A 17,120-nucleotide genomic window follows, 5' to 3' on the forward strand; every position below is an offset into this window, starting at 1 on the left:
TATATATATATATATATATAAATAAACGAGTAAATAAAGTTCAAAGGGCTGTAACTTTTGATCTAGTAGTCCAATCGTGGAACTGTTTGAAATTATGGATTCTACGGGCCAAACTCTATAAGAAAATGTTTTTTCCCGGTCGATCTCAGACAATTTTTTTTTCCAGCCTCAAAAAAATGCAGTTATTTACCTTCCTTTTTTACCAAAAATCGACTGCTCCAAAATTTCTCGGGAAAACACTTTTTCTCACTAATTTTGGTGCGTAGAATCCAAAACGATTCGTACTTTTTCGATCAGACCTCTCAATCAAAAGTTATGGACTAAATAAAAATTTCGACTATATATATATATATAAATAAAGTTCAAACGGCTGTAACTTTTGATCTAGTAGTCCAATCGTGGAACTGTTTGAAATTATGGATTCTACGGGCCAAACTCTATAAGAAAATGTTTTTTTCCGGTCGATCTCAGACAATTTTTTTTTCCAGCCTCAAAAAAGGCAGTTATTTACCTTCCTTTTTTACCGAAAATCGACTGCTCCAAAATTTCTCGGGAAAACACTTTTTCTCACTAATTTTGGTGCGTAGAATCCAAAACGATTCGTACTTTTTCGATCAGACCTCTCAATCAAAAGTTATGGACTAAATAAAAATTTCGACTATATATATATATATATAAATAAAGTTCAAACGGCTGTAACTTTTGATCTAGTAGTCCAATCGTGGAACTGTTTGAAATTATGGATTCTACGGGCCAAACTCTATAAGAAAATGTTTTTTTCCGGTCGATCTCAGACAATTTTTTTTTCCAGCCTCAAAAAAAGGCAGTTATTTACCTTCCTTTTTTACCAAAAATCGACTGCTCCAAAATTTCTCGGGAAAACACTTTTTCTCACTAATTTTGGTGCGTAGAATCCAAAACGATTCGTACTTTTTCAATCAGACCTCTGAATCAAAAGTTATGGACTAAATAAAAATTTCGACTATATATATATAAATAAAGTTCAAAGGGCTGTAACTTTTGATCTAGTAGTCCAATCGTGGAACTGTTTGAAATTATGGATTCTACGGGCCAAACTCTATAAGAAAATGTTTTTTCCCGGTCGATCTCAGAAAATTTTTTTTTCCAGCCTCAAAAAAGGCAGTTATTTACCTTCCTTTTTTACCGAAAATCGACTGCTCCAAAATTTCTCGGGAAAACACTTTTTCTCACTAATTTTGGTGCGTAGAATCCAAAACGATTCGTACTTTTTCGATCAGACCTCTCAATCAAAAGTTATGGACTAAATAAAAATTTCAACTATACAATACAAGAGAGGGATAATAAATAAACAAAATTAGTTTTTTTATTAGGAAGAGTTCCATTATCAGGAGATTATGAAATTAGCGGAACATGTTCAAGCCATTTACAAATTCCTGCGTTTCGATTCATTACTAGAGCAAAGATTGAGGAGAGGAAAGAGATTTCCATTCATTACTAGAAAGTTAGTTCCATTGCCATTTCAAGTAAAGCACCATAAAAACATTGAGGGTTATAGGGTGAGGGTTATTTAATCTTTCTTTGCGGAAGGATATTCCACCTCTCCCCCCCCCCCCCATCCCACTGCCCTGTCAAATTTTCTTCCACAAAACGTGCACCCTTTCAGTCTCACGAAGTATTTTTAGAAAAAAATGATCATATTATTAGCTTATCCTAAGAGGTACTGCGGATAATGAATCACGGGGGGGGGGGTCTGATGTAGAACCAGAGGGGGCCTGGGGGCCGATAGATTATGGAATGCCCTCAGAAAATAAAGATTCTGTTCTTCTGATACGTTTTAGAATTAATTAAGGTTATAAGAATCCCTTCTCTTTGTTACCATGCCAAAAAAAATTTGTTTTCAACAGTAACAGTGGGGGTGAGATCTATTTAGGTTGCAAACCTCTTCAGTAAGACGCACACATTTTCGAAAACAATGATACATTTTGCGGTAGGGGGAACGCTTCCTCTCGACTGTGGATCCTATTTGAGAGTATCCATTTTGAAAAAGGCGCCATGAAAACAGTCTCATTTTGTTTCAGGATTGCAATTAAGGGGAGGGATGGGTCAACTTACTTCCTCAAGGTTTAACATTCAAATCCATGGAGTCCATCCAGGATTATGATACTTTATTAAGAAAAACAACAATGTATGTTCGTATAAATATTTATCTTTTTCTTTAATAAAAAGATACCACACATCACAGTAAATAAACGTTACACTCACACGTATCCTACGATATTTTAATTAATTCATACGATTCAAAAATCGACAATTCAAATCATTTTTATGATTACTAAATATTTGTATACGTATACATTTTAAAGTCTGTTTTACTAGAACTAAAATTCTTCAGAATATTAAAAAGATAAAAGTACAACAATATAAAGAAACAGTTATAAACAAAAAGCGAGACTAGCTACACAAGGAAAAAAAACACTAACAGAAGTGAAGTGCATTAACTACACAAAGCGTAAGACTAAAAAATAAAACAGAACGTGAATAAATAATATGGCAAATCAATTCACGCTAAAATAATAAACAAAAAAAAAGGAAATTGAATAAATAAAATTGAACCTAAATAAATACCTAACGACATGCAACATTTGTAATACTTACTTTAACCATAAATATGACACATTTCTAATTTTCTCTCTAATTCAAAAACGCTAACTTCAATATATTTAAATATTATATATATGGCACTTGCGGAATGGATTTCTAAGAAAAATGTCTCGTACTGCGCGAGAACGTGTCGATTTGATGCATCTTTTGAGCCACCGTCTCAAAAAGGCACAAAGTAATCAATATATGTCTTCCCTAAGGCACTAAATCTAATTAAAAAGGCCTCTACTACGCTATCAACTAACGCTATGTCTTTTATAGTTTACATTTTGTTCCCTAGTAATACTACAAATTTTCCGTAGCTACGCAATCTAAGAATAAACCTGCTGTTTTATCATCACGCTATCGTTCAAAAAACTTGGTGTCTTTTTGTAACTTTGTTACACTCAGTCGAATCGTCGTACAAATAATATTAATCGCGGGGCGTTAGTAATAATACTTATGAAAACACCCTGTATAAACAAAATAGTACGCTATCACCTTATACTTTGCTTTGTAAATATCTTTTTAAGATCTAAAAAATAAAATTTTGGAAATTACATCTATAAACTGATTTTGAATGCTCAAGTGCTCGTATTTCTTTTTTTATATATATGTATAATATAAAACAGTGATATATACATGTTTTTTCCACGCTAAACTACCTATTTACATTATGTACAGCGCGCTCAACCCTCCAGGTGTCTGTATTTGTGCGCGGACATCTGCGCCAGCCCGAGCACGGCGTAGTGGCAGGACAGGCAGTGGTAGTGGGTCTGTTTTCCGCTGTGCTGGCAGTTGCCCATCTTGCACTGCTGGCTCGGCGTGAACTTCTCGAAGCCGGCCGCCTGGATCGAGTCGAGCTTCTGGTGCTGGCGTCGGTGGGCGACCACCTTGTTCGTGTCCGTGCAGACGAAGTCGCACTTCAGGCAGTGAAAGTGTGACGCCTTATTTTGGGTATTGCCTGAAAAAGTTCGTGGGTAAATACGGCAAACACCCCGTCGGCGATCCCGCCGCTCTCGTCGCAACGCGCTTACCTAAATTACTAGTGTATGCACACTCGGGCCGACCGCAGGCGACGTTCGCGCGGTACTGCTGAAAGTCGCCCCCCATAAGTGTATCGAGACGCTCGTGTCTCGCGGTGTGCTGCACGAATCGGGTCTTATCACAAAAGCTGTAACCGCAGTCGGGTCTTTGGCAATGGAAGTGCGTCTGGTGCTCCCTGTATCCGCAGTGCGGGTACTGGCAGTCCTCGTTAAACCTGAAACGCATCGGTCGGTCAGTCGGGCGAGATTTCCCCGGACACGCACCTAAACCTGAGGTAACCCTCGGGTACCGGTTCGTCCTTTAAAATTCTCATCGAGTTCTGCAACCGCGCCTTCTTCTGCTCGGGGGTGAACTCGTGCGGGCTCAGCGCGCGCTTGTTCAGGTTGGCCGCCATGGCGGCGAGCGGCGACGTCATGTTCTCGTTGCCGTAGGGACTCTGGGGCGGGACCACCGGCAGTAGGGGGCTCTGCATCAGGCCGGTGTGCTGGAACATGAGCTGGGTGGGAATGGTGGCGTTTTGGTACAAGCTTTGAGGTAGGAAGGCCTGCTGCTGGGACATGAGCGCGAATTGCGTCGCGAGGTTCGAGGGGAAATTGGTGAAGTGGTTGTAGGTGTCGAACGTTGGCGTGACGTAGGTTTCCGGTTCGGATTTCGTCAGGGAGGGATTCTGGAGGGAGTGCAAGGGCGCCACGTTGATTTTCGGTTCGGTTTTCACGGGGCTCGGGGTGTGCGCCTGCGGGGAGGTGTCTTCGAGTAGCTGACTGTTCAAGGCACTTGTGCTGTGTTTCGCTATGTGGGTCAGTAGCCTCTCCACTTCGGAAAATGCCTAAAAATTAGTGTTCCTTACGGGTACCGCACCAAATCAAAACTCACTTGATTGCAGGCGTTACAGTGGTAGTGATATTTGCGCTTCAGTTTACAAAAGGGCCGGCTGCAACTGATTTCGGGGCCGTACAACGTTTGACTTCCCATATCCGGTAGGGGTTCGTAGTTGGGCTCTAGAAGAAATGCAAGAGGTTGAGTATCCCACACTTCGAGTGAATGATGGGAACATCTCAGAAAGTATCTAAAGAACTACACAAACTGGGCGCGCATTTCCTGAGATCTTCCGAAATAAAAGTGGGAGAGTAAAATCATACCTGCGCAGATATTTTTAGGAATTTCTGGGGAAGTGTGCCGCTCAGATCCTACTGATGAAAGAGGGTAAAAAGTTCCCGAAGCCTTAACCACTAGAAAGAAAGATATCAAGTGTTCTATATACAAGTGCGCAAACTCTAAGCTAAGAAAAAAGGTAACTACCATGCACAATGTCGTGTTACGTAGAAGCTTACCGGAAACTTTGTTATCTTGAACGTTCTGGCTCAAATTCATCGCCTTCACTTGCATTTGCTCGTCGCCGGGGCGCTCCTCCACAGGCTCACTTTTCACTTTGTAGTCGGGCGTCTCCGGCGTGGTAAACTGCCCCTCCTCCAGGTGCTGCTGGTTGTGGATCGCCATCGTCGAGTACTGCACGAACGAGTAGTTGCATTTGTGCCGCGTGCAGTGGAAGTGGCGGTTCACTTTGTTGCTGGCACAATTCGGCAGTCGACAGTCGACGTTACGGTCGTAAAACTCGAAGCCGTCGAGAATGTCGATGTTATCGTGGAAGTCCTTGCTGTGCATTATGAGAACGTCCTCCTTGTCGGTGACGTAGAGGCAACGGTTTTGGTTGCAGTGGTAGTGGACGTTTCCGAGGTACGGGCACAACGAGTCCGGACACTTGGCGTTCTCGTGGAAGACGTCGAAACCCTGAAGCGTGTAGTCCTGGATCTGAAACCGCCATTTGAAAATGTGGGGGGCACAACGTGCGCGCATGCTTACAATTGGACTACTCGACCGCTCATCAGGCGACTCAGGTTGGTCCATTTCCTTATTCGACGCCTGGGCCGACGTCGACGGCTTCGGCAGCTTGAAACTGGTAAAGATTGCCTGCGGCGAGTCTAGCAAGCTCTGACTGCCCATCGGCGCCTAAAACAAAGCGTGAGCCACATCGCTACAATCAGAAATTGGCTTACGTAGTCATTCCAAACCTCAATTACGCGATTCTTCGGCGGTCTTCCGCGTTTACGGCAAAACATGCCGTCGATTGAGGTAGCTAGGTGCGTCATCGTCAGGGGGTCCTTGGTCAGGCTGAGCTTCTTCGAGTACTCGTGCATCTTGTAGTGCTCCAGCCTTCTGAACGGTTTATCGTTGGGCAATATCACCTCCCGACAATTATCCTACGGAAATACCTGTTTCAGAAGCCGCCTATCCTGATCCTTTCATCTACTACGCATCTGATCAGACAATTAATAACTCACCCAATTACAGTGATAGTGCTTCTCCTTATCTTGATAAATACACGACTCGTCGCATCCGCCACTCTGAGCGACGACCGTCGTAAAGTAAGCCTCGGTCACCTGCTCCTGCTGCTCGTGGTTGCGAGCGTGCTCCCGTACGCCGTCTCTACAACTGAACAATTCGCGTGAGATCGTGCCCGTTCGTTAATCGTCGACTTACTTAAAAACTATATCACAATATTCCATTCCGCAGTGGTAATGGTCGCTGTACGCGTATTCACATTTGTCGAGGCAGGGCTCGTTCTGCCCGTAAAAGTTACAGTACTTCCGCCAGAAGTCCTCCCCGTTCCACGGTATACCGTCCTCGGGCAGCGTGAAGCTCGACTCGTTCGCGCTGAGATCCATGGCGGACGACGACTCGCCCTCCTCGTAGCTCACCGGCGAGTTGCGCTCGCTCAGCGTCTCCGAGTTGGACAAGTTCGAGCTCTGATGGAACATCCCCAGGTTGACGCCGTCGAACTGCTGCTCGTACTCCCGGAACCCCAAGTTCATACCGCCGTCTTGCAGCGTCTTGATCATGCTCTGCGCCAGCTTGTACTTTCGGTACGCCAGCTCCGAGTCCTTGCGCTCGTGCTTCCTCTTGTGCGAGAACAGCTGGCCGGAACTGTGCAGGACGTAGTTGCACTGCGGCCTGATGCAGTGTATGTGATTGCACACCTTCGAAAATCGGCAGTTCTCGTACGGGCAGATCTCGCTCTTCATGAACTTCTTAAAGCCGTCCCTGGACAGCTGCTCGTCTTTGATATGGTACGACTTGTGCTTCTCTAAAATGAACCACCCGTACTAAGCGCCACGCTTTCACAACCCGAACTTACCCATGTCCGATTTGTTCTTAAACGTAAACCGACAGCCAGATCGTCTGCAGTGGAAATGCGTCGTCCTCTGTCCAAAGAACGAACAGTAAGAAGCGCCGCACTCCTCTGTCGCGCGGTACCTCTGAAAACCTTCCTGTATAATTGCCGAATCCTTCCGATGGTAATTGGCGTGCATTTGTACGTCGGACGTCGAAATGTATACCTTGTCACAGCCCTCTTTGATACAGTGGTAGTGCGTTTGTTTTTTGTTGTGCGTGCAGTTCGCGTAACGGTCCGAGCAGTCGTCCAGAGGACTATACCTCATAAAGCCGTGCTGCAAGGACTCGTCTCGCTTCTTGTGCCATTTAAAATGGCGTATCATTTCCTCCTTCTTGATGAAAACTCGCGAGTTACAGTCGAGACAGTGAAAATGTTCCCTGCGCGGAAAATTTGGGTGTAAATAAGACGCGGGCGCGATAGCAGTTGTCCTTACCGATAGTTCAAGTCCTTGCAGTAGGAGTTTCCGCACTCCAACGAGGAGGAGAATTTTTTGACGTACTTGGAGTAGTCGATTTGGGATTGAGACTTCGTTAGTTGTAGACCTAGGTGGCCGCCGTCACGAGATTGGCTTGCGGCCAGAGATTGGGCCATCATTGCTGGAAAGAACATTTGCTTTTAGCAACAAAATAATATAAAACCTTAAAAATATCGCATTTACATAATAAATGTTTGGGGGGGTACTGTAACGTGACTGTTGATGAAGAAAAAGGAACGTTTTATTTAAGGGTGCATATTAGTAGATTGTTTAACAATAAGAATACTTCCTAAAATTCGAGTCAAAGCACCCCTAAATTGGGCCTATTCATCCCTATACGTTGATCGAAGAAAAACGACTAAGTTTAAAAATTATTTCAAAAAAATGAAGCGCGTGGCATTGAATTTTATTGGACTTATTTAAGGGTGCATGTTAGTAGATTGTTTAACAATAAGAATATTTCCTAAAATTAGAGTCAAAGCACCCCTAAATTCGCCCTATTGATCCCTATACGTTTGTCTTAGAAAAACGACTAAATTTAAAAATTATTTTCAAAAAAATGAAGCGGGTGGCATTGAATTTTATTGGACTTATTTAAGGGTGCATGTTAGCAGATTTTTTAACAATAAGAATATTGCCTAAAATAAAAGTTAAAGAACCCCTAAATTGGGCATATTCATCCCTATATGTTTATCCAAGAAAAACGACTAACTTTAAAATTATTTTCAAAACAACTGAAGCGCGGGGCATTGAATTTTATTGGACTTATTTAAGGGGGCATATTAGTAGATTTTTTAACAATAAGAATATTTCCTAAAATTAGAGTCAAAGCACCCCTACATTCGGCCTATTCATCCCTATACGTTTGTCTTAGAAAAACGGCTAAGTTAAAATTTATTTTCAAAAAACTGAAGGGCGGGGGCATTGAATTCTATTGGACTTATTTAAGGGTGCATATTAGTAGATTGTTTAACAATAAGAATATTTCCTAAAATTAAAGTCAAAGCACCCCTAAATTCGCCTTATTGATCCCTATACGTTTGTCTTAGAAAAACGACTAAATTTAAAAATTATTTTCAAAAAAATGAAGCGCGTGGCATTAAATTTTATTGGACTTATTTAAGGGTGCATATTAGTAGATTGTTTAACAATAACAATATTTCCTAAAATTCGAGTCAAAGCACCCCTAAATTCGCCCTATTGATCCCTATACGTTTGTCTTAGAAAAACGACTAACTTTAAAAATTATTTTCAAAAAAATGAAGCGCGTGGCATTGAATTTTATTGGACTTATTTAAGGGTGCATATTAGTAGATTGTTTAACAATGAGAATATTGCCTAAAATTAGAACCAAAGCACCCCTAAATTGGGCCTATTCATCCCTATACGTTGATCGAAGAAAAACGACTAAGTTTAAAAATTATTTTAAAAAAACTGAAGCGCCTGGCATTGAATTTTATTGGACATATTTAAGGGTGCATATTAGTAGATTGTTTAACAATAAGAATATTTCCTAAAATTCAAGTCAAAGCACCCCTAAATTCGCCCTATTGATCCCTATACGTTTGTCTTAGAAAAACGACTAAATTTAAAAATTATTTTCAAAAAAATGAAGCGGGTGGCATTGAATTTTATTGGACTTATTTAAGGGTGCATGTTAGCAGATTTTTTAACAATAAGAATATTGCCTAAAATAAAAGTTAAAGAACCCCTAAATTGGGCATATTCATCCCTATATGTTTATCCAAGAAAAACGACTAACTTTAAAATTATTTTCAAAACAACTGAAGCGCGGGGCATTGAATTTTATTGGACTTATTTAAGGGGGCATATTAGTAGATTTTTTAACAATAAGAATATTTCCTAAAATTAGAGTCAAAGCACCCCTACATTCGGCCTATTCATCCCTATACGTTTGTCTTAGAAAAACGGCTAAGTTAAAATTTATTTTCAAAAAACTGAAGGGCGGGGGCATTGAATTCTATTGGACTTATTTAAGGGTGCATATTAGTAGATTGTTTAACAATAAGAATATTTCCTAAAATTAAAGTCAAAGCACCCCTAAATTCGCCTTATTGATCCCTATACGTTTGTCTTAGAAAAACGACTAAATTTAAAAATTATTTTCAAAAAAATGAAGCGCGTGGCATTAAATTTTATTGGACTTATTTAAGGGTGCATATTAGTAGATTGTTTAACAATAACAATATTTCCTAAAATTCGAGTCAAAGCACCCCTAAATTCGCCCTATTGATCCCTATACGTTTGTCTTAGAAAAACGACTAACTTTAAAAATTATTTTCAAAAAAATGAAGCGCGTGGCATTGAATTTTATTGGACTTATTTAAGGCTGCATACTAGTCGATTTTTTAGCAATAAGAATATTTCCTAAAATTCGAGTCAAAGCACCCCTAAATTCGCCCTATTGATCCCTATACGTTTGTCTTAGAAAAACGACTAACTTTAAAAATTATTTTCAAAAAAATGAAGCGCGTGGCATTGAATTTTATTGGACTTATTTAAGGGTGCATATTAGTAGATTGTTTAACAATAAGAATATTGCCTAAAATTAGAGCCAAAGCACCCCTAAATTGCGGCTATTCATCCCTATACGTCGATCTTCGAAAAACGACTAAGTTTAAAAATTATTTTCAAAAAAATGAAGCGTGTGGCATTGAATTTTATTTAAGGGTGCTCACGAGTAGACTTTTTAACAACAAGAATGAGACAAAACACCCCCATTGGGCTTGTCGATCCTTATTTATTCAAAAAAATGTTCTATTTAAGGGTTGTTTGGATTCGGTAGTCATATTGCTCTAATTTGCAGTGATACAGGCACCGAATGCATCAATGCAGAGCTTTGGACGCGTGCCGACAGATGTCGCGCGAAGCGCCAAACGAGCTTCGTAATGTATCTACATAAATTTAAGCGGCAAGTTAATAAAGACGGAATAAATTAATACCAGAAGCGGTGGAAATTATGTAATAAATAAAAACGCGTATTCAAATTTAGTCATAATTATCCACTGAGACTTGCGCGCCGCGTCTCGAACTAATCACTTTATAGGTAAAAACAACATAAATACCGGATAATAAAAATAACGAAGTCGGAAGATAAAGGGTCGTAAAATTTGTAATTTCGTGCGCTACCGTCGCCTGTAAACGCGTTCCGAGTTACAACCGCAAATTTCTCACCGCCCGAAAATTTTGCACGTGTGACAGATTGTAAAAGAAAACCAAAATAAAAGAGTATTGAATTTCGAAATTCCATAAAAGAAGGGGTTCTTTAATATATAAAAAAAAAACTAGTTTTATTTATCTTTTAACCCTTTTATACTTGATATAAAAGACTCAGATGTATTTGGGATTTATACAGTCGGGCGGCGATTTGGTCGCCGCCTAAACTATCGACGATAATCGTTTAGTTATTTTGGGCAACTGCAGCTGAAAAAACCCACTTTAAAGTAGTATTTATATTAAAGCATAAGGGCTATTTTAAATATACGTAATCTCGTACGCGCTGATCGATAGGGGTGCCCTTATATAACAAACAGTTGAGGGTTACTGAAAAATAGTCTGAATAAAGGGTTATAACTACCGAATTTTTTTAATCACGTTAAAAGTTCCGGAGGCACGGCGGGGGTTCTAATTTTACACCTCGAAGACTTCACGTGTGCGAAAATCGCCCGTTGGCGAAAACAATGGGACACTGTCACAAGGTTGCGATCTGTTACGTAAGACAAATTCATTTAGAAGGCACCAATGCCAACCGCCAGAAGCTGCGAGCAAAAAACGCGACAACAGCCAGAAGGAAGTAAGACGATTGTTTCTCTGGCTGTTGTCAGTTGTGGTAAGTGGCAACGTTTTGTTGAAACCACTTCCATGTTATGTCAAATCAAACCGTCCCTTCTTTTGACTATGTCGGTTTGATTATGTGATTCTTCCTTAGAAATTTGCGCTTATTATACTTTTGTGTACTGTATGAAAAGTGTGGGTGAAATTTGCGCCATTTTGGCGGCGAGTATTGAAAAAGGAAATGAATTTTCGCCATCCATGACGTTAATGTGGGTCAAATTTGCGCCATTTGAGCGCCGAAAATTACTTTGAGCGGCGCATATTTTGAGACATTTCAGTATGAGGTTAGTGTGAGTGAAGTTTGCGCCATTTGGGTGCCGAAAATAACTTTAGGCAGCGCGAATTATAAGAATGGAAACTAATTTTCGCTATCTATTTGTGTGTGAGGTTAGTTTGGGTCAAATTTCCGCCATTTGAGCGCCGAAAATTACTTTGAGTGGCGCATATTACGAGACATTTCAGTATGAGGTTAGTGTGAGTGAAATTTGCGCCATTTGGGCCCCGAAAATAACTTTAGGCAGCGCGAATTGTGAGAATGGAAACGAATTTTCGATATCCAATTTTGTATGAGGTTAGTTTGGGTCAAATTTGCGCCATTTGAGCGCCAAAAATTACTTTGAGTGGCGCATATTATGAGACATTTCAGTATGAGGTTAGTGTGAGGCAAGTTTGCGCCATTTGGGTGCCGAAAATAACTAGGCGGCGCGAATTGTGAGAATGGAAACTAATTTTCGCTATCCATTTTTGTGTTAGGTTAGTTTGGGTCAAATTTCCGCCATTTGAGCGCCGAAAATTACTTTGAGCGGCGCATATTATGAGACATTTCAGTTTGAGGTTAGTGTAAGTGAAGTTTGCGCCATTTGGGCGCCGAAAATAACTTTAGGCAGCGCGAATTTTGAGAATGGAAACGAATGTTCGCTATCCATTTTTGTGTGAGGTTAGTTTGGGTCAAATTTCTGTCATTTGAGCGCCGAAAATTACTTTGAGCGGCGCATATTATAAGACATTACAGTATGAATTTAGTGTGAGGCAAGTTTGCGCCATTTGGGCGCCGAAAAAAACTTTAGGCAGCGCGAATTTTGAGAATGGAAACGAATTTTCGCTATCCATTTTTGTATGAGGTTAGTTTGAGTCAAATTTGCGCCATTTGAGCGCCGAAAATTACTTTGAGCGGCGCATATTCTATATGAGATTAGTATGGACTATAGTCACTGTAGTATGGACCATTAAATCATATCTACAGAAACACAATTTAAGCGAAATCATTAAATGTGGCAACAAAAAATCAATGAACACAAAGGGAAAACCGAAACCTGGTGGTGGGGCTGACTTTATACGGATCCTGCAGGTAGTGACATCTACATTTCTTTTTTCTTCCATTTGCGTTTCGCCGATTATGGCATCTGATGCCATTTACCTATAATAATATTGACGTTTGGTCAATCGCGAAGAGTACACCCGACAACGTCGCATATAAACTTTCAGCATGTCTGTAAATATAATTTCTGGATTTGAAATGAATAAAGCGCTCTCTTAAAAACACTTGTATAAACAAAACCGTAGACGAAAAAGAATGGGAAAAAGTATAACACTATTCATAAGGATTCATCTTCTATAAAAGTTTAAAAAGTAATTTTGACCCTTTCAAAAAACATCTGGACTCCTCTCGTGATGTTATTTTACTACAAGTACTCATATGTTACGTCACGCCCGATACCGTGTAATTATCGTTTAAGGCAAAAAAACATTCTCACTATATTATCGCCATTCATACCGCGTAGGAAGAAAAAAAAAAGAGTATCGTCTTGTTCTGCAGGTGTGTTTAAAATAAACCGGCAATTAATTTCGCACAATGGCACAATTTTACGTTATAATTTCGTTTGTCTGGGACAGCGACATCTGTAGCTCGGGTATCGGTATTGATTTATTTGGGGAAAGACCGCGTAAATTCGAAATCGCGTCTTCCCGAACCTTAGACAAACACCTGTTGGAATATGCGATCCGTCGCTTTCGTGAAGGTGATTTTAATTATCATTTTATATGAAGGTAATTTCATGCATATGGCATACACTCCTGAAGCCTCAAGTGGACGCTCAATAAAACGGGAAGCACTATTTATTTTATTATTTTATTTTAGTCTAACCGCTTAGGCTCAGCTCTTGAAAAGTCCTTTTAAACAATAAAAGACTCTTGGAGATTGTAAGCGAATGAGACTCAATGGAAACTCTTAAAGATTCCTCCAGAAGGTCCTTCAAAGAATTCGGAAATTCTTCAAAAACCGCTACCATTGCAGTGCTTTAAAGACTCTCAAAATGGAGGCTACCAAACTGTTGGGACCAATGAAAATTCTGTTTCTTAAAATAATTCAAAAACTCTAAAAAAGGTTTTTATGAGCGCCTCCAAAAGACTTTTCTTTAGGACTTTATAAAGCATAATGATGCACCAATTATGAACAGTCTTCCGCCAATTCAATGAAATTGATTCTTCTCTTCTTATTCAGAAATTTTGGGCCGTGGAAATGAAATTTTGCGTCCTCTCGAGAGAAATTCTGGGGGAGAGTCTAAGACCGGGGAGCCAGGGGTGTATATGGAATACCCCAATAACAATTCACGGAATACTTATTTCCTGGAATGTATTCCAGGCCCCCAATCTTAGACTCCCCCTATCCTTTTAGTCATTTTGTCTCATTTTTCAAGGAAGACCATGGAAGTTTTATTATTTTTTAAACGTTTTGAGGGAAAACACAGCAACAGGGAACTTGGGAGATATGGAATACCTTTCAGGCAAAAGAGTTTGATAGCCCCTCACGAAAAATAATCACAAAAGTAGCAAAGGTTAAACAAACTGTTGGAGAGTCAAGACCGGGGGGGTCTGAGGGGTATGGAATACCCCCCCAGTCACACACAGGTATACGTTTCTGGAAGGAAGAACTTTCAGAACTCCAATCACAATTCACTGAATACTTCTTTTCTGAAATATATTTACTTGGGGGGTATTCTATCCCCCCCAGACCCCTCGGTTTCACACTATCCCCCCCCCCCCTCCCCCCCAATTGGTAAACATTTAGTATTTTTCTGATCATTTTCGAGAAGAGTCATTGGATTTTTATTTTTGTACGTTTTGGGGGACAAGGAATTTGGGTGATATGAACTACCTTTCAAGCAAAAGAGTTTTATAGCCCCCCCCCCCCCATGAAAAATGATCACAAAATTGCTGNACAGCCAGAAGGAAGTAAGACGATTGTTTCTCTGGCTGTTGTCAGTTGTGGTAAGTGGCAACGTTTTGTTGAAACCACTTCCATGTTATGTCAAATCAAACCGTCCCTTCTTTTGACTATGTCGGTTTGATTATGTGATTCTTCCTTAGAAATTTGCGCTTATTATACTTTTGTGTACTGTATGAAAAGTGTGGGTGAAATTTGCGCCATTTTGGCGGCGAGTATTGAAAAAGGAAATGAATTTTCGCCATCCATGACGTTAATGTGGGTCAAATTTGCGCCATTTGAGCGCCGAAAATTACTTTGAGCGGCGCATATTATGAGACATTTCAGTATGAGGGTAGTGTGAGTGAAGTTTACGCCATTTGGGCGCCGAAAATAACTTTAAGCGACGCATATTATTAGACATTTCAGTATGAGGTTAGTGTGAGGCAAGTTTGCGCCATTTGGGGGCCGAAAATAACTTTAGGCAGCGCGAATTATGAGAATGGAAACGAATTTTCGCTATCCATTTTTGTATGAGGTTATTTTGGGTCAAATTTGTGCCATTTGAGCGCCGAAAATTACTTTGAGTGGCGCATATTATGAGACATTTCAGTCTGAGGTTAGTGTGAGGCAAGTTTGCGCCGTTTGGGCGCCGAAAATTACATTATGCAGCGCGAATTGTGAGAGTGGAAACGAACTTTCGCTATCCATTTTTGTACGAGGTTAGTTTGGGTCATATTTGCGCCATTTGAGCGCCGAAAATTACTTTGAGCGGCGCATTTTACGAGACATTTCAGTATGAGGTTAGTGTGAGTGAAGTTTGTGCCATTTGGGGGCCGACAATAACTTTAGGCATCGCGAATTATGAGAATGGAAACGAATTTTCGCTATCCATTTTTGTATGAGGTTAGTTTGGGTCAAATTTGCACCATTTGAGCGCCGAAAATTACTTTGAGCGGCGCATATTATGCGACATTTCAGTATGAGGTTAGTGTGAGGCAAGTTTGCGCCATTTGGGCGCCGAAAAGAACTTTAGTGAGCGCGAATTGTGAGAATGAACGAATTTTCGCTATCCATTTTTGTATGAGGTTAGTTTGGGTCATATTTGCGCCATTTGAGCGCCGAAAATTACTTTGAGTGGCGCATATTATGAGACATTTCAGTCTGAGGTTAGTGTGAGGCAAGTTTGCGCCGTTTGGGCGCCGAAAATTACATTAAGCAGCGCGAATTGTGAGAGTGGAAACGAACTTTCGCTATCCATTTTTGTATGAGGTTAGTTTGAGTCAAATTTGCGCCATTTGGGCGCCGAAAATTACTTTGGCGGCGCATATTACGAGACATTTCAGTATGAGGTTAGTGTGAGTGAAATTTGCGCCATTTGGGCCCCGAAAATAACTTTAGGCAGCGCGAATTGTGAGAATGGAAACGAATTTTCGATATCCATTTTTGTATGAGGTTAGTTTGGGTCAAATTTGCGCCATTTGAGCGCCAAAAATTACTTTGAGTGGCGCATATTATGAGACATTTCAGTATGAGGTTAGTGTGAGGCAAGTTTGCGCCATTTGGGTGCCGAAAATAACTAGGCGGCGCGAATTGTGAGAATGGAAACTAATTTTCGCTATCCATTTTTGTGTGAGGTTAGTTTGGGTCAAATTTCCGCCATTTGAGCGCCGAAAATTACTTTGAGCGGCGCATATTATGAGACATTTCAGTTTGAGGTTAGTGTAAGTGAAGTTTGCGCCATTTGGGCGCCGAAAATAACTTTAGGCAGCGCGAATTGTGAGAGTGGAAACTAATTTTCGCTATCCATTTTTGTATGATGTTAGTTTGAGTCAAATTTGCGCCATTTGAGCGCCGAAAATTACTTTGAGCGGCGCATATTATGAGACAGTTCAGTTTGAGGTTAGTGTGAGGCAATTTTGCGCCGTTTGGGCTTCGAAAATTACTTTGAGCGGCGCATATTATGAGACATTTCAGTTTGAGGTTAGTGTAAGTGAAGTTTGCGCCATTTGGGCGCCGAAAATAACTTTAGGCAGCGCGAATTTTGAGAATGGAAACGAATGTTCGCTATCCATTTTTGTGTGAGGTTAGTTTGGGTCAAATTTCTGTCATTTGAGCGCCGAAAATTACTTTGAGCGGCGCATATTATAAGACATTACAGTATGAATTTAGTGTGAGGCAAGTTTGCGCCATTTGGGCGCCGAAAAAAACTTTAGGCAGCGCGAATTTTGAGAATGGAAACGAATTTTCGCTATCCATTTTTGTATGAGGTTAGTTTGAGTCAAATTTGCGCCATTTGAGCGCCGAAAATTACTTTGAGCGGCGCATATTCTATATGAGATTAGTATGGACTATAGTCACTGTAGTATGGACCATTAAATCATATCTACAGAAACACAATTTAAGCGAAATCATTAAATGTGGCAACAAAAAATCAATGAACACAAAGGGAAAACCGAAACCTGGTGGTGGGGCTGACTTTATACGGATCCTGCAGGTAGTGACATCTACATTTCTTTTTTCTTCCATTTGCGTTTCGCCGATTATGGCATCTGATGCCATTTACCTATAATAATATTGACGTTTGGTCAATCGCGAAGAGTACACCCGACAACGTCGCATATAAACTTTCAGCATGTCTGTAAATATAATTTCTGGATTTGAAATGAATAAAGCGCTCTCTTAAA

The 17,120-nt window shown here is 40.5% G+C and overlaps 1 protein-coding gene across 4 annotated transcripts in view; it reads right to left on the reverse strand.

Moving 5' to 3' along the window:
- Positions 1-2,788: 2,788 nt before the first annotated feature.
- Positions 2,789-17,120, reverse strand: part of LOC116182328 (zinc finger protein castor homolog 1-like) — a 38,032-nt gene continuing 23,700 nt past the window's right edge. The window contains exons 3-15 of one of the 4 annotated variants that reach the window (XM_031502855.1): positions 7,335-7,497; positions 7,065-7,278; positions 6,863-6,983; positions 6,208-6,811; positions 6,009-6,159; positions 5,724-5,927; positions 5,530-5,676; positions 5,001-5,478; positions 4,809-4,898; positions 4,543-4,667; positions 3,933-4,495; positions 3,660-3,883; positions 2,789-3,586 (exon numbers count right to left, since the gene is read on the reverse strand). In XM_031502855.1, coding sequence (XP_031358715.1) covers positions 3,312-3,586; positions 3,660-3,883; positions 3,933-4,495; positions 4,543-4,667; positions 4,809-4,898; positions 5,001-5,478; positions 5,530-5,676; positions 5,724-5,927; positions 6,009-6,159; positions 6,208-6,811; positions 6,863-6,983; positions 7,065-7,278; positions 7,335-7,497 — 3,359 coding nt within the window. In that variant the 3' untranslated portion in view covers positions 2,789-3,311. Of the gene's footprint in view, positions 3,587-3,659; positions 3,884-3,932; positions 4,496-4,542; positions 4,668-4,808; positions 4,899-5,000; positions 5,677-5,723; positions 5,928-6,008; positions 6,160-6,207; positions 6,812-6,862; positions 7,279-7,334; positions 7,498-17,120 lie in introns of all 4 variants that reach the window. The other 3 variants (XM_031502854.1, XM_031502856.1, XM_031502852.1) reach the window with 3 other exon arrangements.

The sequence above is a fragment of the Photinus pyralis genome, unplaced genomic scaffold, assembly GCF_008802855.1.
Source record: "Photinus pyralis isolate 1611_PpyrPB1 unplaced genomic scaffold, Ppyr1.3 Ppyr1.4_unclustered_Scaffold4719, whole genome shotgun sequence".
Classification (NCBI taxonomy): Eukaryota; Metazoa; Arthropoda; class Insecta; order Coleoptera; family Lampyridae; genus Photinus; species Photinus pyralis.